The 21,648-nt window shown below is 37.3% G+C and overlaps 1 protein-coding gene across 8 annotated transcripts in view; it reads right to left on the bottom strand.

Moving 5' to 3' along the window:
* Window positions 1-362: 362 nt before the first annotated feature.
* msi2b (musashi RNA-binding protein 2b) overlaps window positions 363-21,648 on the bottom strand; it is a 344,415-nt gene continuing 323,129 nt past the window's right edge. For 3 of the 8 annotated variants that reach the window (XM_047379919.1, XM_047379923.1, XM_047379924.1), the window contains 4 exons: window positions 13,014-13,193; window positions 8,343-8,497; window positions 2,490-2,560; window positions 363-1,025 (listed from right to left, as the gene is read on the bottom strand). In XM_047379919.1, the coding sequence (XP_047235875.1) occupies window positions 2,519-2,560; window positions 8,343-8,497; window positions 13,014-13,193 (377 nt within the window). In that variant the 3' untranslated portion in view covers window positions 363-1,025; window positions 2,490-2,518. The remainder of the gene's footprint in view (window positions 1,026-2,489; window positions 2,561-8,342; window positions 8,498-13,013; window positions 13,194-21,648) is intronic. The other 5 variants (XM_047379925.1, XM_047379926.1, XM_047379927.1 and 2 more) reach the window with 3 other exon arrangements.

Genomic DNA, 21,648 nt, shown 5'->3' with positions numbered 1-21,648 from the left:
TTTAAAATGGTTCCGCTTTTAGTATTTACACGGCTGTTTGTCTGTGGGCTTGTTACACTGTCTTTCAGCAGAAAAAAAAAAAAAAAAAAAAAAAGTAGAATATTGTTTACAGCTTTTTCTTCTATTCACACGCTAGAACGTATTCTTTTGACACACCATCACAAAAATATGCTATTCTCTCACTGAGTTGGTTATATGCAGTGACTGGAATAATATGTACAGCTACATTTCTTTTTCTCAAGTTTGAATTCACAATGTCGTTATATGAAATTTGTTATAGCATATATATATATATATATATTTATATATATTTATATTTCTACACAACAGAAACAACACTTATAAAAAGGACCATAAAAATATTGGAGTCCTCTTTGTATTGCCCAAAAATAGGTAATCATGGTTTACAATGAGACACAAGAAATAAAACAGCTACTAAAATTTATTACTTAGATACCTTCTCTTTAAAATTTCCTTAATTTTTTTTTTTGCTCCAAGTCTTTTCATACTGAACTATTTTTTTGCTGAAAGACCGAACGGAAATATCCCAACCTGTTCTGATTTATTTTCTGCCTTTACACTAACCAATACGAAGATGAAGACGTGACTTGCAGATACTCTTGGCTCTGACTCGCCGTACTTTAAAAACAAGCAAAAAAAATAATAATAAAATTTAGTAACAAACTACAAGAAGATACAAAGCTGAAGTTAAACTCAAGTGACACACTAGAAAGTAATCAAAAACAAAAAGCTAAGGGAAGAAGGAAATTGGTGAGTGAAGTTGACGTGGAACATCATACCAAACCAGGTTGTAAAGGTATAGGAGGTTTGGGTTATAGTACAGCAGTTGTTTGTTTTTCTGAGATGACAAACGTTTTTTTTCTCTTCTTCCTCCTATGGATCCCGCTTTACACTCGTTTAGCCATCTGTGACGCTGTAGTGCTTGAAGTTGGATAATCATCACCTGCACACAAAGCCAATTAGAAACTTCGTCCTGTCTGTCCTGGGCCACCAGATATACTCTGCTGCGTAGTGAAACAAAAGGAAAGGCACAAAGAAAAGACAAGGTTATTACTGTACATGGCCTGAAGTACATTCAGCTGTGACATTCTTCAATTTATTTATACTACCTTCAAATAAAAGTATTCTGAATGCTTGCGGAGTAGAAGAACCTAAAAAAGTAAGTGTTGCAGGTGGAAACTGCTACCTTCACGTTGATTGGCACCCCTAGTAAAAATGTGTAAAAAGGCTTTAAATAAATTAATCTTTTAATGAAGTAGCATAATAGCATACTGTAATTCTAAAACAATCCAGCCTTCCTCCTTTCTTCCTTGATTTCTTACCAAACCCACATGATGTGTTTGTGGTCAGAAAGCTAAATATTAGACTCCCCTGATTCAGATAAAGTGAAGCTTTTATCAAATGCCAAATATGTTGATATTTGTGATGGTAGGACTGAAAACAAGTTTTCCAGGCATGCCTCCCAGAATGAACAGCAACCTAAACCAAATGGTTCAAGTTGCTACATTTCATTACATTCTTCTAACACTGAGCTTTTAATCTCTGCTTATACCAATTCCTGATCTATGAAGATCAGCTTACATCTGCCTTACTTGATTGGCATGTTTCATGTTTTCTTGAATAAACTATTTTCATTGGCAAGGACAAATGTCACTCTTTATGAACTTGTGGAACCAGTGATTTTGTAAAAAAAAAGAAAAAAGAATTAAAAAAAAAGAAATTAAGGATTTTATTTTACAATTTCTTTAGAGTGAGATTGTATCCTGCAATACAAGATTAATATTTTCAGGCATCTTTACCAGGAATGCCAATTAATATGAAGCACGCTGTACCTGTGCTGAATTATTGTGGATAATGCAAGCTATACCATATCGAGAAACTGCACAAAGGAGCTCTAGATATGTCATTCAGTACATTTGCAAAAATATCTGCAGGGAGATAAAATTATTTTCTTTTTCTGGAATCTCAAATCCTAACTAACAATTCCATTGCACAAATGAGTGACAATTTTAGCAAAATGGTTGAAAGGAGCCAAATAATTGTTAGACCACTTGTTAGAGAAAGGACTTATAGAGTTTTACTCAATAAATAAAATGTTCTGCCACTTTTGCTCCTGTTGTAACTTATTGAGTTGCTGAGAAGTATGACATATGATTGGCTAAAACAAGACAAAACTTGAGGATGAAGCCATTTTAGATGTTAAAATGAGAAGAAGAAAGAATGAAGAGCTGGTAGTATGTTGGTGTGTGAGACTTAAGCAACTCAGTTAATCACATGGATCAACCATGATTTGCCTTGAATGAGGATGTTATTTTTTCTTTAAAGAGAGAGAAATGCTCCGTCTCACACACACATGTACCCCCAGCTCCAGCATTTCAATATAGAAGGGGAGAGAAACAGCGAAGAATGTGATGAACACACATTAGAACAAGACTTAAGAGAAATGCACAGTAAATAAAAGGGAATACCTCTGATGAGAAAGCAACCGGCCACCTGTTCAATGGTATCCGTTTGTAAAAGCTGTCGCAATCAACGGGCCCTAAAAGTGTACAGTTAGTGCTGTTGTCAGTATGCATTTCAAAGAGAGAAAAGTAAGTATCACATCACTGTTTCTTTATTTCTTTCTTTTTCAACTAGCATGAATGTGAATGTTTTGATTTAACTGAATCATGTAGAGTAGCAGATCTTTCTCGTGGAAAACCAGATAAATTACAAGGGGAGGAAAAACTACTGGAACAGAAAATATATTAAAAAGACTTAGGTATGCTCAATAAAGTCAATGACTCATACTGTTTTTAATAATTCAAGATACAGTCAGTTTAAATATTTTCTTCTGTAACAGGGGAATGCCCATGTTATGAGTTTTTAGTCTGAATAAAAACATGTGAAAGAGATAACAGTAATAATAATACACACAATCCCCATTCATGCTAACATAAACAACTGATTTAATCAGAGAGCATGCAGAGAATGGCATCATAAACACCCCTCAGTAGGATCAGTGGGTTTTTTGAGGATTGAAGGGTTTTCATAATGTCGCTCAGTTATCAGGACTTTGTGAGCTTTCCTGCTGACAGGTCTCAAGAAACCCATGGATCGGAGCACAAAAGAGAAGCACTTTCAGCAGCGATTATTTGTCTTTATCACCTCAATCAGCTAATTGCGCTCTAATTGTCTTGCATGGGGGAAAGAAAATGTTAAGATCATTACTGCTTCTTCAGAGTGACTGTTTTCATACTGGCTAAAGGGGTTAATGCAATCAGTGGAGCGTGAGACAGAGGGGCGAATCAGTGAAGCTGAAGTCATCCATGAGGCTGTGAGATATAGTGATAATATACGCATTCAGTTCAATAGCATTCTTGATAAAGAAACAAATTATAAAGCACATTTTAGTTCTGAATCATTCTCTATTTTAATGTTCTAAACAGAGCGGGAAGTCAGAAGCTGCTTTACCTCTAAGCTTTGCAGCCATCTATTTGATTCACCTTGTAATTCTCAAGGGGTGATTTAATAAGTAGCATTATTATATACAAGCTGGTATTCTATAAGGGATTCACAAAGCTTGGCTTTAAATACACAGAAAATTTGAAGATATTACAAAAAGATATTTGCCTGTTTCATCAATCATATGAAGAAAAAAAGCCAACAAAAAACTGATCACTTAGAGGCTTGTTTTTATGTTCCTCTAAATCATGGAGCATGGTTAACGGATGTAAAATAAGTGACACAAATGCCCCTGTATCCATCATTTCACTATATGCTGTTAAATCTGTCCTGAAAATAAGCCAGTCCTGTCTTTCATAACAAATATTTAGCTTCTTCCGCTGAGACCAGCAGATTATGGCGCTCAGCCAGCAGAGCTAAAACAATTATGAAGGACTTTGCTGTGATTGCACAAAAAATAACAACAGTGTGCATTTGGATATCATAAATCAATAACAGAGGTTGCAAACTGAAAATGAGCAATGTCTGTGTTCTCCTGAGCTATTTTTACATGTGCTCTCAGTGACACTGTCAACAAACAGAGTTGCATCAGAGCTGCATAAGTCTTCTAATCCATTGTAAAGATTCGATAAATCTCCTGCACTAACTTTGTATGTCAAAACAGAATGCACCATGTGATTCTGGAACATAATATGTATATTATAAAGCACAGAAATAACAGAAAAACTAATTAACCTTTAAATATAAAAAAAACTACAAGCCACTTTTAAAAAAGCAACAAAAAAACCCCAACAAATAAAAAAGAAAAACTGTCTGGTAACTTTGGCACGATACTTTACGTTGACAATGTGGAATATGTAGAAAGAGAAGTCATCTCACCCTGTTGTCTGTTTGTGTTTGCTTGCCTTAATTATGGGTTATTCCATCTGAGTACAAGGTTACTGGATTCCAATCAAATAACTCCCACCAAAACTAAACTTCCAAACACATCTTGATGTATTGACTATTATTTTACGTAATCTGCCCACCAGCATCTACCCCAACATTTTTTTAAAATCAAAGCATATTCTCATGTGCATGGCTTGCAAAATTGTATTAAAGGACATGCATCTAACTTTGTTGATCTAACATGTCTGAGTTTTTGCTCAACAATTACTTTTTACAATAACACTAAGTGAAACAGACGCTTTATTGGCTGCTGTCTGTCTGTGTCGTGTGCCCTGCTTGGTATATATATATATATCTAAAGCAGAACAATCTTTCCTGTACAGTCTGCCAAATATTAATTAAAACAGCCCTTACACATGCTACAAGCCAAATGATCAGTGGGTCATATCAAAACAGAGTAAACATGATAATGTTAGCTTAGCACATCAACCTACTGCTCTGCATGAAAACACTGTTAGCAGGAGGAAGACATTAACGATCTCAGCTGTATTTGTGGACTAAGGCCCCGTTTACTTGATGTTTTCTGATGAAAACATTGTCGTGTAAACAGGGCCTAAGATACATTTTTTTAAATAAATGAGATCTAAGTGTGTTATGAATGACGTGCTGTGCATAAATACAGCTTTCTTAACCTAGCTAAGGCGTATTGAAACTACTGTTGAGAAAAGATCTGTGACAAAAAACTGACCGCAGCGTCCGGAATTCATCAGTAAGCAAGTTAAGATGGATACAATAACAATACTAATGTAACCCATGTAACACTGATTAAATATAGTACGCTATTTTAACGCTACCGAGTTTACAAACTATACATTGACTTTAACTAAGCATTAAACTGGGGCTTGGTATTAGCAAATACCTGAGCTTAAATGACTCTGGTTGGGATCAGAGCATGCGCACTAATTACCTCTTTTGAAGAAACAGTTTGTATTCCAATAGTCACAAACCGCAGCACAAACATGCTACAATACTTAGCTAGTTATTTAGTGAAGTCCAAAAAATGAAACCAAACCTATTGTGGATTTAGTGTTTTTTTCAGCGAATTTTGAGTCTTAACTCTTCACTGACAGATCCCAAACATGAAGTATGATCTCATACACCATCTCTGAAGATATTCAGGAGAAGGTAAATTTTCTGCAGTTTGTGAACTCTGCAGGTAAGGATTTTCTGGTGTGAAATATGAGGGAGAGGATACAAGAAATACCGATTGCCCAGCGCTATAAGAAGACAAGAACTGATGCAGAATAAACTGTGGAAATTCTATTTTCTTTACAGCCCATCCTGAATGGTGGATGAGAAAGTTGGAAGTGTTAAGAGCTCTTAGGAGAAAATGTCTTAATGTAGTCTGAAGCAAATGTGGCAGGGATTGCATCCCTACATGGCATCCTAAAAAAACAACTCTAAGACATTTCAGGACAATGCACTGTCTATATGGGAAAATGCCTTTAAATGTTATTTTGCACATAACTTAGAGAATGTGTTGCATTTGTTAGTCTTTGCTTTTGCTAAAGTTACTCTGTGAAGCCAAAGCAAACTGCTATTTTCAGACTCCACATGTACTAAGTGATTGATGGTAGCACTGAAGCAGGGTGCAGAAGGGTCCTCTGACTTTTTCACTTCATGCAGTGCTGGAAAAAAGAGCTAATGAAAAGGTAAAAGCTGCAGCTCAAGAAGTCTATCCTGCTTTATAGATTTATTACCAAACTGGTTGACATTTTTGCTGGATACTTGTGTGTTGAGATTCTCCTACAGGCTTTATTAAAAAGATCACTCTAGGTTTTAAATTACTGTAGTTTACTCTAACATTATTATAACTCTCAGCAAAGTATTTTTGTAGAGACTATTTCTTTTACTCATAAGAGTAAAAGAAAGTGAGTGTGATTACTTCACAAGGTTTAAGACTTAAACAGGGATCTGTGCTCATCCACAAAAAATTAGTTAACACAGGCTGACTGAAAAGCTTTTATTTAGCTCCATCACTTAAAAACTGAGATGACAATCAGCTGCTGATCTGCAGGGATTGCAGAGGACACTTGAAGAGAAAAAACATGCCTGAAAGTGTTCCAGTGACAGAACTGATTGGAACTGGGACATTTGGACTTCTAAGATTCAAGCAAATTTGTTTTGAAGAGATGAAGGTGTGAGAGGGACGAATTGGTTTTACACGTACAATAACAAAGAGAGTGGTAATTTGAAAGTTGATTTTTTAAAGATATACTGTATATATGCAGATTTAGAATATAATGTTATCAACATGCTAGAAAAACAAAAGTATGTCGTCAATTCACCCCTTTGCCAAATCACATCCACATTTCATACCCACACTTTGTCATTTCCTCCTATCTTACTGCCTTGTGTACATATGTCCCTTAATACCCTGTTTGTACTCTGTAATATGAGATATCTGAAGGAAAACCAGTTTTTCAAACTGTCTAAATTGTAGGTGTTTTACAATATTTGCATTATACAGACTTTCAACTATTTTACACTATTAACCTCTTTTAGGGGTTTTTCTTTCATATACTAATCAATGTTTTAATCGTTGGAAGATCTGGAGTCGAGGCAGTTCAGCCATAATGTTATTTCATTAGAAAACTGATGAACAATTTGGTTGAATGGACTGTCTTACTGAAGAGTGAAGCTTTCTGCTGGAACTGTTCAACATTAATGATGCCTTCACAGATAAGCCACTTTCTCCGGTGCAGTCCTTAAACATTATAGATTCTCCCCGCTTTAGGTTATTGATTCTTTGAGCTAATTTGTATTTATTCTTTGATCTGTCAGATAACAAGATTGTTTTTCCCTTTATTTAAATCCATCATAAATTAACCCAGAATTAGAAAGGGGTTAAGTTTAGCATTATGCAACTCTTTTAATCTTCTGTTGCACCTCATGCCAGTTTTCAACTTGCTAAGAATATCTGTATACTCTGTATCTGTATACTCAGTATATATTTAAAAAATTTATATTTTTCAGAATGTGTCCCAATTTGATCCTAGGTATCGATCAAGTCATTTTTAAAACTGTCTCTGACTAAAATTCTGCTGGTTTACTGTCTGTGATTATATCTCAGCCACATGCCTGCAATTTGTGCCAGTTTTTTTTGTGCACTGGTTAAAAAACTGATGATCAATCAAATGTTGGTTTTCCCTGAAAAATGTGCTTTCCTACAGTTGTCTTTGTTGGAGAAAGCAGAGCAGAGAGCAGCATAAACGCTAGTCGTTTAATTTTGTGACGTCCGAATCAAATGCTGAGCTTATGAAGCAGAAAGACAACTTTTTTTAAATAAATTTTGTCTGCACACAGTAACTTTAACTGCACTGAAAAATGTTATGAGCCAAAGTATTAATGAGTCACATCAGACGAATAAACATGTTAGCGTTAGCCTAGCACCTTCTGCATGAAAACATTATCAGAAGGAACCAAACATGATTTTAATAAAGACTGTAGCTATATGCGATGACAAAATATCTGTTGGTGTCCAGAATAATGCCTAGAGAAGCATCGAGAACATTACTGGTCAGCATAGAGCATACAAAGGTTGTTTTTAATTGATCTAAACTGGGTCTCGGTATCAGAAAATGCCTACTGCTAAAATATTCTGAGAATTAAAATCCGGGCAGAAAATCCCGGTAATGACATCGCTATTTTCCGGTTATTAACATTGACTTTGTACATATCATTTTGTGATAAATACAGACATCATCAGACTTTTTTTTACAGCTTTCATCAGCAAAGAATCTAAGTAAATCACATGCCAAGAGCGAGCTGAAATTTGATGCACTTAAATTGAAGATGCCAGCTTATACAGAAAGAACACATGAAAAGCTAAACTCTTTGTGCAAAACTTTAACAAAGGTATTTTTGGACAAATGTGGCTCAGTGATTTCGTCAGACAGTGGACACAAAAATCCAGTTTAAATACTCACAGTAATGCTGGGGCCAAACCCAGAGCCAGGCTGAGGACTAGCAGCACTGATGTAGTTCCCCACGGCCGAATCCTGGTTGCTAGGTCCATACAGGTCAGCCACAGGCCCTGGACTGTTAGCACCAGGAAAACCTCCAGGCCTCGAAGGGTTGGTGCCTGCATACAAACACAAGGAGGAGCACAGCAGTTTAGGGCCACTCATCACTTATCAGCACCACACTTTCTTGCTCTGACCCCAGTGGACACATTTGATTTGAAAGAACACATAACTGGATTCATATTTCAGTCTCAAAGGACTTGTTTACAGCTTATATCGAAAGTCAAGAGATTATATTTCTTAATTTAGCATAGGAAAATCTGTGCCTAATTGTTTTGATTAAGGGTGAATCCAGTATGATTCTAATAGAATCTACATGCTGTGTGTCTTATTCACACAAGAAACATTCACTTTGTTTAACCATGCACAAAGAAAAACAGGCTACATACTTTCATCATGCTAAATTTGCAGGTTTCAGTGCTCTCATGCATAATGCGCCTTGAGTGCCTTGTTGCTGAAAAGCGCTATATAAATAAACTTGACTTGACTTAATGTGAGGGAGTACTTCTAAAATAACAATTTCTACTTATTAAACTATAAAATTATTCAGGATTTAAAATTTCTCTTGACAATCTCGAACCCAAGCATTTACACCACCTAAATGCTGCTCGTATTTTTATTTTGTCAGAGTAACTTCCAGTAAAAAGTAAAAAGACGTTTTTCAGCCGGGAGAAGGCGGCAAAAACGAGCAATATAAAAGGTGACCCGAGTTCGTCTGGAGGTCCGAACTTAGAGAGAGATAAAACAGAAATACTGTACAGAACTTACCACCTTTGCCCTGTGAGTAAGAGCAACTCAGACTAATAAAATTCCTTTTAAAATCCATATGCCCACTAAAGGCCAATAACACAGGCAATGCAAGGGAAAAACAGGCAGGGAGAAAGAAAAATGTGGTGATCTCTTAACAGCAATCTCCTATGCTGTCAGTTTCACATAACCCTCCGTCTCACCCTTATTCACACGCAGACTGAGGGGGGAAAAAGGCTGTACAGCAGCATCAAAAAGAAAAATCTTCCGAGCACAGAAACAGCTCCGTCTTGTGTATATATTGGCTGGCGAACCCTGCGATGCCAGAAAGGAGGTCTTTGTATAACACATTAAAAACCACATAGTGTGAGAGCGGTGAACTCAGTGTTGTTGGTGCAGACAAACACAGTAAACTAGACATGTCACCTTGTTTTATGTGTCGCTGCTCCATCTATCAAAGCTATATTAGAGACGTTAACTCCATTTAAGAGAACGCCTAAGATATTCATTTATAGCACTCTAGGAAAATGAAGCCATCTCACCAAACACACATCTCGAATTGTTGACACTGCTGTTTGACTGTAAAGGCAGCAACTGCTCTTATCTTGCCTGCACAGCCCCCAGTGGGCTGGCTTATGATATAATTAAGGATTTTTTCAGTTGAAATGGCAATCCTCATTATCTGTAACTGGTGATTTTTATTGGAGTGTGGCATCCCTCCCCTCATATCCATGCATACCTGATTTTAATTTCAAAATAAAAGCAGAAGATGCACTGGTTGTGCATTTACAAAACAGTATCAAGTGAAGTACAGGTCAGATTGTTGGTCCACTATAACTACACATCGTATATGTGGCATCTAAAGGCACAAAAATAACAAATCTGATTTAAGAAATATAGAATAAATTCAATCCAATTATATATTAGTATTCTGTATTTCAGAAAGTTTTGCATGATTATTTTTTAGTTGTGGAGCGGTGCTGTGAAATTATCTAATGCTAAAACAGATCTGTGTTCAAGACTGAAAATAATTTTCATTAAACATTTTATTTTTTGCTGAATACTGTCTTCCAAATCAACTTGTTTTTCAATAAAGCCATAACCAAACTAACACATGCTATGTAACAAAAATGTTTTGTGTTTGCACCGGGTTTTGGGAAGAAAAAACGAGTAAAAAAAAAAAAAAAAGTCTTTAAAAAGAAATAAATAAAATGTTTCCTGTGTGTTCCGTAGAAAACAGATTTACAGGCATACTTTGTGCATCCTCACAATTGTTTTTAAACAATGGAGTCATTTTAACAGATTTTTCTACATTTGTCCCACTGTGTTCTGCCTGTTGCCAATAAAAGAGAAATATGTGTAGGTAAAAAGGTAATGTAATCACAGAGGATATCATAAAAACACCAAAAAGGAATGTGAGAGAACAGCTTTGGGAGCATTTTTATCCAGGCTCAGGATGTTATTCCTTTGTATTCCATTGGGCACTTACTTCTGTGGCTGGGTATTTCAGCATTTTTATTGGAAATTCAAGGAGGTGAAGAATTTCCTTTCAGAAAAAAAAAACATCTGTTTTAAAAAATTTCAGAAGGTTGTTTTTTTGGACTTACATTTGTAAGGAAAAAATCTAAATAGTTTTATGCCAAAACAGTACACAAAAGAACTTCAAATGCCAGTGGTAAACATTTTAGTCTTTAAGTTCAAAATCCAGCTTAAAACAATAAAAAATTGTGACTCATAAAGCACTCTGGGGTGTAAAATAAATCTGAATTAGAGATGCAACAACAAATCGCTTATGACGTCAATCAGACGAGATTTAACTTGTCCAACCCTGACCACAGGCCAGCTGGAAACTCAAAAATACAATATTTTCTTGTAAGTGAATACAGCATGCATGAGGACCCAACAACAACACTCCTCAGTGTAGAAGTGGTTGCTGAGGCAAGAACACTCAAAGATAGCTTTGTATAAGCATAATGTCTAAGGAAGCACAAAACAAACAAGAAGCTATTTAAAAGTAAACTGTATTTTCTATGGAAGTATGCAGGCTGGCGAGTAAGCCTTTAGTAGATAACAGGAAGACTAAACAAATTACGGCAAAGTGAGTCTGTTTTGTTATTTTCAGCCTTCAACCTCTGTCATAGAGCACAATTAATTTGGAATGATTGGCATATTTATGGAAATCTCAGAGTTAAAGTAAAAGGGTCTATGTTTTTTAGGAATACAAACAGATACTGCTGTTTATAGTTACCATTGCTAACTGCACTAACCTTATTCTCTAATATAAGATGCCTGAGACAGGTTAAAATCTGATCTCTGTTGTACTTTTGTGTGTTTTAAAATATCAGCAAAACCCTGTTTTGCATGGTATCTAGGGCCTACTTAATAACAAGACAGAAAAGTAAAGAAATATTATAAATGCTGTTTATAAAGATAATTTATCAGAAATGACAAAAGCAGTATCGGCAGGTCAGAGCTATACAAAACTGGAGATATTCAGTCAGCCAAAAAACTCTGATTGGTGTATTTCTAAATTCAAGCACAATAAAACACTTTAAATGAACTAAGCTTGAAATTTAGCTAATGCTAAGTATTGTGCAAAGCCTGGCCAATCACAGCAAACTGGTCTATGTACTGGAAGAACACAAAAAATCCTTTTTTCTTTTATCTTCTTAAAATGTATTATAGATGATATTATTGTATTTGACTCTAACATGAGGGAAGAGCCCAGATTAAAAAATGATCCCCTCATAAACAACACACATAAGTGAATCATATTTTAATGCTTCAGGATTGCCCAACTCTGTAACACTTAGGCATCCAGAGATTACAAGCCAAGACAAGCTGACAAATCTCACAGAGGACAACACTGAGGATATAAGCATTGCTCCCTCACTGGTATTTAAAAAGATTACCTGCTAGAACCTGGGTTTCATTTGTTTTTATGATTAATAGTGAGATCGGTAATTGTCTCAGACCAGTAACATAACTGCTGTGTTTAGGTCAACACTTTCAACCAAACAGGATTTTATTAAGCACCGTTCCGTCAGACGAAATGAATATTGATAGTTTATGCAAGAAGGTCAAAAGTAACATTAAGTAAAATTTTAATAGTTTAATTATAATGACTACTTGTTGTTCTAAAACACACAAAATGCATTTGCAATCTTTGTAATGAGATTCTTTGCCATCCATGTGCCGTATTTTCTTTCCCTAAATCTCATTTCTTGCTTTTCAAAACAATCACCAAAAAGAGAAAATGACAATGCAGCAAAGATCAAAGTGAGCACGTGCAGTGGCTGTATTTATTATATAAAAAATGTTTTCTGTTAAGTGTTCAATATTTTACAAGCATATCTGTCTAATAATGTGAGCAATCTCTCCCACACTTAGAAGTCTTAAGGGTTTCGGAGAAAAATGGCACTCACTCCTACCTGTACTCTCATCTTCGGCTGTTCAGAGTGCACTGTTACAGAGGCTGTTGTACTCTCTGACATCATCAGTAATTACTTTGTTCACATGCAAATGAAGGATTACATTCTGTATGCGTATGCCCCTTATATGCAAGCAGGGTCTGGGAAAAAAAAAAATTCTGCAAAGAAACATCAAAATCTACATTTGCATTTGAAAAAGGAGGAAGAACATGCAATGCTAATTTGTCAGTAAGACGTTACTTTGTAATTTTTTTCAGAGGAGATTCTTTTTATTTTGTCAACAAAAATGAAACATATATATGTTTAAAAGAAAAGATTTGATCATTTGCATGGAATAATGTCATGAATCAAACTGAAAAGTCCAAAATGTGGATGAGATAGATGCTCAGATACAAACCTGGGTTCTTAAACTGATCCGGGCTGTGTAGGTGCTGTAGGGGGGAGTTGCAGGCGGAGGTGGCATGCTCACTGTGCAGCATCTGAGCCGCCTGGGGCCCCAGGGAGCCATAGTCAGCAAAGGAGCAGGGCCCCCCCCTCTGGTCACTGGGCGCAGAGTAAAACCCATAATCGGGGAGGCCTGGGAGATACAGTATAGGGGTGGGGAGGGGGGAGGGGACTCCATCATTGTGGAAATCAACTTTTTCATTGTCAAAGTCAGTGTCCAAATTGCAAAGCATAATGTGCTGGAGTCTTATACCATCTTTTGATTACATTGGTTTTAATTGGCCCTCCCCGCCCTCCCTCCCCAGCAGCTCCTGCCATGCGGCCAAACCCCTCTTCCCTTTTCTGCCCTCATCCATTTTACACATCCCACCCGGCATATGGCTCTTATTTGAGATATGCAGCTGTGGTGTGAAATCTAGCTCTATAATTCGAGCTGCATAAATTATCTAGTTGATTGGATGTCATTATAATAAGAACTCCTGTGTTTTCTGACTTAATTCAACTTGATCAAACACAAACCTCAAATGACACCAGATATTTACATATACTGTTAAGAAAAAGACATTCTTTTTTTTTCTCACTGTCTGATGTTAAATCATACTAAAATTTTCCCGTTTTAGTTTATTTAGGATTACCAAAATTGTTTCTATTTCCCAAGTTTCCACACTGTATATTTTTCTATTTGGTAGATCTACAAGATGCACGACATGCATAAGACATTTTGGCTCTCCTTCCACAAGCTTCTCACAATAGTTTACTGGATTGTTTTGCCAATTCCTCCTGACAGAACCGGTGCAACTGAGTCAGGTTTCAAGGTTGCCTTTTTCACACACACCTTTTTAGCTCTGCCCACAACTTTTCTATGTTTGCCACTTCAAAAATTGACTTTGTTGTCCTTCAGCCACTTTGTAACTAATGTAATTTTTACACCTATAGTTTGTTAATTTTGGTCTGAATCAGTTGATAAGTTGGTTAACCTGTAACTTCTTCTGCTGGTTTGGTTTCTTTTCACATAGAGAAAACACTAAACAAACAAAAATGGTCTCTACAACCAATTAAGAATGTTCAGTCTGTTTATAGGTCAGATATGTCCAGGGCGAGAGTACCAAATGTAAATACAGGAAGAAGATACCGTGTTCTGAAGTAATGGAAACCAGAGAATGTAATAATTTCATTAGTTTGTTTGTCATCCAAAATTATCTGAGAAGTACACCAAAGGTTTCTTGAAAGTTGCATAAGGCTTTATATTTTACTATCGTTTATTAGTTTGTTTACCCTACCTCATCCCACAATGCAATGCATACTTGGCTACGGGAAGGCGTTCGGAGCAAGCTTGCAGCGTTCATCTGATAGCTGTGTCGGACTGAGGTTGGATCACATTCACACCATACTGGAACTGTACTGAGACCAACTTCTCCAAACAGTGTTGGTACAGCTGTTTCGGTCTACACCCTAGTGTGATTGCTCCGTTTACATCTACACAAAAAAATGCACTAAGGGGGGGAAACAAACCAGAATTTGGTTTAAACGAACTAAACACCTGAGGTGAGAAACACCCTAATTTGGCAGTATGCGTAGGGTCATAGTCTATCTACAAGACCAATTGGAGCTGAGCTTTAATATCTTGACAGTTGTCTAGAGATGCTGCTTCAATATTTCCACTTATGAACTGATTTCTTTTGATTTTCCTCTGATATTAGACAAGGAGGCAAGTATTTGTGGTGTTGCCTTAAAATCGTGGCTTTAACACGTACTTTCCCAAGTTAATTTCATTTAACCCTTGTGTGGTGTTCGGGTCTGTGGGACCCATTTTCATTATTTACTGAAGGAAATATTATACAATTAATGTATATTAATTGTAAATTTGTGTCCACTCATATCTTGATTTTAATTAAATGTTTGATTGTGAGGCATTAAAAATCACCAAATGCAACGGGTCCGCTAGACCCAGAAACATTGGCTTAGTAAAAACAATATGAACACCACACAAAGGTTAATTAATTACAGAAAAAAGAAAAGAAAAGGTTGTTGCTGCTGTTGCTAAACGGACCAAGGCTCAGCAGGTAAAACACTTCCTTGTTGCAAAAGTACATGTAGATATCGGCAGTTATAGTTAATAATTAAAATCCAAAATTATTATTTTTATTATTAATAATCTGAAATTATTATTAAAATAAGATAAATTACAGGCACATATGATATATTTAAATAAATGTTCCTCTAAAGATTCTAATATAAAGTAAAAAAAATGACACCACGTACTGTCTTCAGATCTTGAATCATCCCTTGTGTCTACTGCTACTGCTCCATGCTGAGCACTTCGCCTCTGGTTGTTTCACTCAGTGCCATATTTACTGTAACTATGGATTTACACTGTATCTGCTCCGGTCCAGTCCACTGCAAAGCCCAAAGGAGCTTCAAATACCATACGCAGATCGCGCAACAAAAGCAACAAAATGTGTCGCATTGACATAGGGCACACATCCGTAGTCTGCCACAATCAGAATGACATGATCCGAACAAGTGTTTACATGCCCGCCGTTGGGATTGAAAATCGGCATAAACCACCCCGCGCATTCAGTATACCATTTTTGTTTCCAATCGAGCCGAATTCGATCTGAATATTCCGATTGGCGCACTTACTTGACCTATTGCCTTTATTCCAAATAGTCATGTCCATGTAAACATTCCTTGTGGTGTAATGAGACATCCCGACGAGGTGAGAGGGGAAAAAACAACAGCTGAACATGTGCTAATGTTGCTATGCCAGGATACTTTCAATCCAGACAAGTGTTCTGTTGTTCCTTTATTGCCTTTTGGTTCAGGCTGGGATTGAGGTGTTAAGAAAAATACTCTGCATAGAGAAGATCTAAAAATCACATTTCCACTAAAATGCTGTGACTGTAAAGAGTGACACATAGAGAGGTTTAATATTTCTGAATATAGAACCACGTGACCGAAAGCCCGTTCTGCAAAATATCGAAGTATTTTTTTCCCAACATAATTGGATGACTTAGAAGAGAATCAAGTGTAAAGCTGCTGGTTTTCTTGCCGTACGACATCTTGCATGCATATAACATATTCAGCATCTGGATCTGTATGGTTGGATAAAACACTGCATGAAAACAAATCCACAACATTCCTGTTTCCATTAAATCCCAATAGAAGTTGCTGTACATTATCATAATTCACATTTATGACTCTATTGATTCAGTCATAATTTTTAATAGGGTAAATGTATTTTACGCTGTTTTTTGAACTGCTTAAATGGCTTACACAGGTGGCCCTCTATTTACCCCAAATGTGAAATAACCAGAAGCTGTGACATCATTTGTGGCTTTTTCAAATTGTTTAAAGGCATAATAATATAAACATATGTATATTTCTGAATTTGAAGAAAGTACTATATCTCTCGTTATTGTAGAACTTTGCAAATAAAAAAAGTATTTGTAATCAGAACTGACCTAAAACAGGGGTTTAAATGTCAGACAGTGAGTGAAAAAAAAATGATGTGACTGGTGATAATAAATCCACAAGTGTGATATTTTAGGTTGGATCTATGGTAATGGACTAAAAGAGGAGGGAGATAAAACTGGGGAATCATTAAAAAGCATGCCAATACATTCCTCATTTCAAACGGTCAATTCTTAGCGACGTACCTGAAGGAAGGAAAAAACATAACACTAATCAATAATCAAACTGCCGCCTGCTTTCAGACCAGTAAAAACCTATCTGTTTTTTATGGGAACGAGACCCAGAGACATTCATGTTTATTGATGATAAGCTTTCTGAAGTGTTTTAAGTGCTCTTAGCACGCGTCAAATTGGCCTCTTCGAGCAATTCTTTCATTCACACAGATGGTGGATTATCAACAGTTTAGAAAATGTCTTTCTGCAATAAGTCCTGCTGACATTTATGGCTTGTTCTTTTTATCTGAGACAAGCTGGTCATATAAAGAGTGCAATTAAAAAAACTCTGATCCTTCTCACACCTCTTTGATGACAGAGATAATCTACTCAAGAGGGACTGAGATTGGTGACACAGGCTGGCCTACGCTGGGTTTCCCCTGCTGTTTGTATATGTGAATCTGTGTGTTATTTTACTTAGGTCCTGGAGCAAATGGCCATTCAAAACCACTTCACCTTTACCCATTCAGATTGAGACCGTCCACTTCTGCCAAATGGAATGTGAGCACCAGCCATGCTTGTCCCCGCCAATGCTTTTTAGCACTCTGATCTCACCACTTGTGGGCTGTCTGCCCACTCATCAAATTATAGGCTCCAAATAGGGCAGGCTTCCCACGTACGTCACATAATGCCTGACACATTGAACAAAGCTCAAGAAACAATCATTCCATTTACTTCACTTAGACAAATGTCACTGAAAATTGATTGGCCTTGCTAATGAGTAAAGCTGGATCAATGGAATAATTACAATGGGGAAGAGACATTCGACAATAGCACAAACCATGTTTATTGGGGATTCATAAGGGGGGAACTCCATTTATAGCACAAGTTTATAAACAAACAGGCACTACTTTCACTCTCACTTATAAGTGCACTAAAGTTCAACACACATCTGCTTTAATTCTTTTACTTATTCTTTATATAGATATACTTATTTTATCCTAAAATGTTGCACCAGTAATAATAGCCTAACACAATAGCTTGTGAATCTTCTTCAGAAAGTTGTTTTCTGTGCTGTTCTGGAAACTGTGGTGATCTACTGATGTCTGGTGGTTTCTCTGCCACTTTTCAACATCTCTGAAGTTGGGTAATCATATTATTAAAAAGATGTGTACATGCAGGAGCTGCTAACTGAGTTTTTCAAGGCCCAAGTCATGCCTGAGGTAAGACTCCAAATCTGGATGAGTCAACAAAAAAAAAAACTATAGTCTTAGACACCATTACAAAACTCTCATTAAGATTTAGCAGCCTTATTTCACTTACACAGACACACTACACACTCCTTTAATCCACTTCATATAGATACATGTACAAAGGTTGTTTGAATTTACAGGCCTACAGTCAACAGCACCAATTATTTGTTCTTGCATTTTTGAAAAATGTTTGTTCACTTCTACAGTGACAGACGTCCATCTTAAATCAGTCACAGGCATCCACCAAACCTTCACGTTTCCATGTACAGCACAGCATAAAATGCTTTACACACCATGTAAAACTATTTATATTATTACAATTTTGTGATGAGATGAATCATAATTGAAGAATTGTATTAGCTTAAAAAGGATTATTGTATACCAGAAACCAATTTTCCCTCTATTACCCCCCTTCATTTCAGTATGGTGATATCATAAGCACAGGTGAAGTGTTATTAGCAGACGCATTGTTAAAAAGACAATAAGATGGGTCTAAAATTACTGTCTTCCTGTGTTAGCAATGCTAACCTCAAAGATCGGTGTGAAACGTATCATTGTTTTGCATCAAAGAGGTCTCACAAGGAAGAAAACAGCTGTTAAGAATATTCCACATGACAGAACCGTTCTCCGAATCATCAAAAACTATAAAGTGGGTTCCACTGCAGTCAAACAGGCTTTATGGTATTTAAGATGCCACCATTTTGTTGCCTGCAGTACTTAGTTTGCTGAACATCAGTAGCTGGCGGATGAGATAAAGTGAGGAGAGGACTTCTCGGACAATAGCCCCGTGACAAAAAGGACAGTTAAGAAACCACTTCTTTCTCAGAAAAGCATCAGGCTAAGAAATTCTGCAGGAAGTTTAAATATGGGCAGCAGAAGACTGGGGGAAAGTAGTTTCCTCTGATGAATCCTTTATCCAATTGTTTGGGACATATGAAAAATTATTTGTCTGGGAAAAAAAAGTGAGACCATATGTCCAGCGCCATGCTGACAGTGAAGCAACCTGGTATAATCCATGTGTGGGGTTACTTCTCATCTGAGGTCCTGGGCTTACTGCCAATTTTGTCCAATAACACCAATGAGAGGGATCAAAACATCCTTTAGAGGCAACTTCTTTAAATTATCTCAAACATAAAAATGTTGAACATTTGGATCAGCAAACATGGAACTTCTAACCTGGAACTGAGAACCTGTGAGCAGTTTTCAAAACGTAGGCGGATAAGGAGGACCCACAAATGTTCATTGACTTGGAGGCCTAATATGACATTAAAGTGTAGCTATCAGACAGCACATAGGCCAAAAGTTGTTTTTCTTTTAAAAGCAGTTAAATTAGTTGAAATTTTTCTCTTGGTTCTTCTTTATATATAGAGAAAGTAAAAAATAACCTTGTGATCAACATGGGCAAAGCAAGGGACATTATCATCTTCTAATTACACACCCCTCATTATCAGCAACCATTAGGCAGAAAATACACAGGTGTGATTTAGAGTACGTTAGAGAACTGCATTTCAGCGTGATGCTCCAGCTTCAAAAAGGTAGACAAGAGGGTCCTGCGGAGTATAGTGAGGGGAGCCGAGGTCAGTGTATAGATGTCCCTGTATAAATGGTCCCTACCATCTATACAGGACCTGTTTCACAGATGCTGCAGGAACACGGCTCTCAATATTAGAAGGACGTTTATATACTAGAAAATCAAAATGCATAACTGCAGATGAGATTATGTGCTTTCACATACAGGGGTTTCATGGATAAATTGGACCAGCCTGGTAGCCAGTCTTCATTGATTGCACATTGTACCAGTAAGAGCAGAGTGTGAAGATTCAATTAGCAGGGTAAGAGCACAGTTTTGCTCAAAATATTGAAATGCACACAACATTATGGGTGACATACCAGAGTTCAAAAGAGGACAAATTGTTGGTGCACGTCTTGCTGGCGCATCTGTGACCAAGACAGCAAGTCTTTGTGATGTATCAAGAGCCACGGTATCCAGGGTAATGTCAGCATACCACCAAGAAGGACGAACCACATCCAACAGGATTAACTGTGGACGCAAGAGGAAGCTGTCTGAAAGGGATGTTCGGGTGCTAACCCAGATTGTATCCAAAAAACATAAAACCACGGCTGCCCAAATCACGGCAGAATTAAATGTGCACCTCAACTCTCCTGTTTCCACCAGAACTGTCCGTCTGGAGCTCCACAGGGTCAATATACACGGCCGGGCTGCTATAGCCAAACCTTTGGTCACTCATGCCAATGCCAAACGTCGGTTTCAATGGTGCAAGGAGCACAAATCTTGGGCTGTGGACAATGTGAAACATGTATTGTTCTCTGATGAGTCCACCTTTACTGTTTTCCCCACATCCGGGAGAGTTACGGTGTGGAGAAGCCCCAAAGAAGTGTACCACCCAGACTGATGCATGCCCAGAGTGAAGCATGTGGGTGGATCAGTGATGGTTTGGGCTGCCATATCATGGCATTCCTTTGGCCCAATACTTGTGCTAGATGGGTGCGTCACTGCCAAGGACTACCGAACCATTCTTGAGGACCATGTGCATCCAATGGTTCAAACATTGTATCCTGAAGGTGGTACCGTGTATCAGGATGACAATGCACCAATAAACACAGCAAGACTGGTGAAAGATTGGTTTGATGAACATGAAAGTGAAGTTGAACATCTCCCATGGCCTGCACAGTCACCAGATCTAAATATTATTGAGACACTTTGGGGTGTTTTGGAGGAGCGAGTCAGGAAACGTTTTCCTCCACCAGGATCACGTAGTGACCTGGCCACTATCCTGCAAGAAGAATGGCTCCCTCTGACCACTGTGCGGGACTTGTATATGTCATTCCCAAGACGAATTGACGCTGTATTGGCCGCAAAAGGAGGCCCTACACCATACTAATAAATTATTGTGGTCTAAAACCAGGTGTTTCAGTTTCATTGTCCAATCCCTGTATTTGCACTTTTTTCATAAGCTTATTTCCTGTTCTGTGTTTTTATGTATTTGTGTTGTATCTGGTTAATAATTTTCTTCATACATTAGAGAAGATCCTGTGAAAGTCCTGGTTCGGAAACTACAACAGGGAATTTCTATTGAAAATCTAGTTGGATCCATCCAGTACAAACAAACTATCCTTTAATGTGTAGAACCTGTTCCAAAACACAGTGAACAGCAAGCTGACACATTTTACCATTTGGTCTGACAAATACCATATATCAGGCGGATGTTTGTAGGTGGTGACATAAACTAAAGAAAGGAATACACTGTGACACAGAACGCTGCACAATGAATGTTTTTCTTCCATATGTCACATCAGGAAATATTTTCTGACTTTAGATGACATTTGAACAAATAATGAAATGTGAGGAACTGGCAGCATGTGTTCTGGTGTATTGTTTGCACGTGTGGGAGGCTCAGGTAAGGAGCTAGCTGTTTGCCGCATTCAGGGAGAGCGTGGAAAGAGTAGAACTCTGAGACAAACCGGCAGGCACACATTTTTCAAAGCTATATATTTTCATCAGTGGTTATCTGATCTGTTATGCAGCTCGAGACCGGGCCATGTGTGCCCACAGCTGCATTAGTATCACCAATCATATCGCCCTGTGCCTCAGACTGTCCCACTATTAATATTCACACAATCTATCTGGAACAATGGGCCTTTCTTGGACTCTTTTTTTTCCACTGGTCACTAATTGGATGTAATTATT

This window comes from Girardinichthys multiradiatus, chromosome 11 (genome assembly GCF_021462225.1).
Source record: "Girardinichthys multiradiatus isolate DD_20200921_A chromosome 11, DD_fGirMul_XY1, whole genome shotgun sequence".
Lineage (NCBI taxonomy): Eukaryota > Metazoa > Chordata > Actinopteri > Cyprinodontiformes > Goodeidae > Girardinichthys > Girardinichthys multiradiatus.
This window is presented reverse-complemented; position numbering and strand designations above follow the sequence as displayed.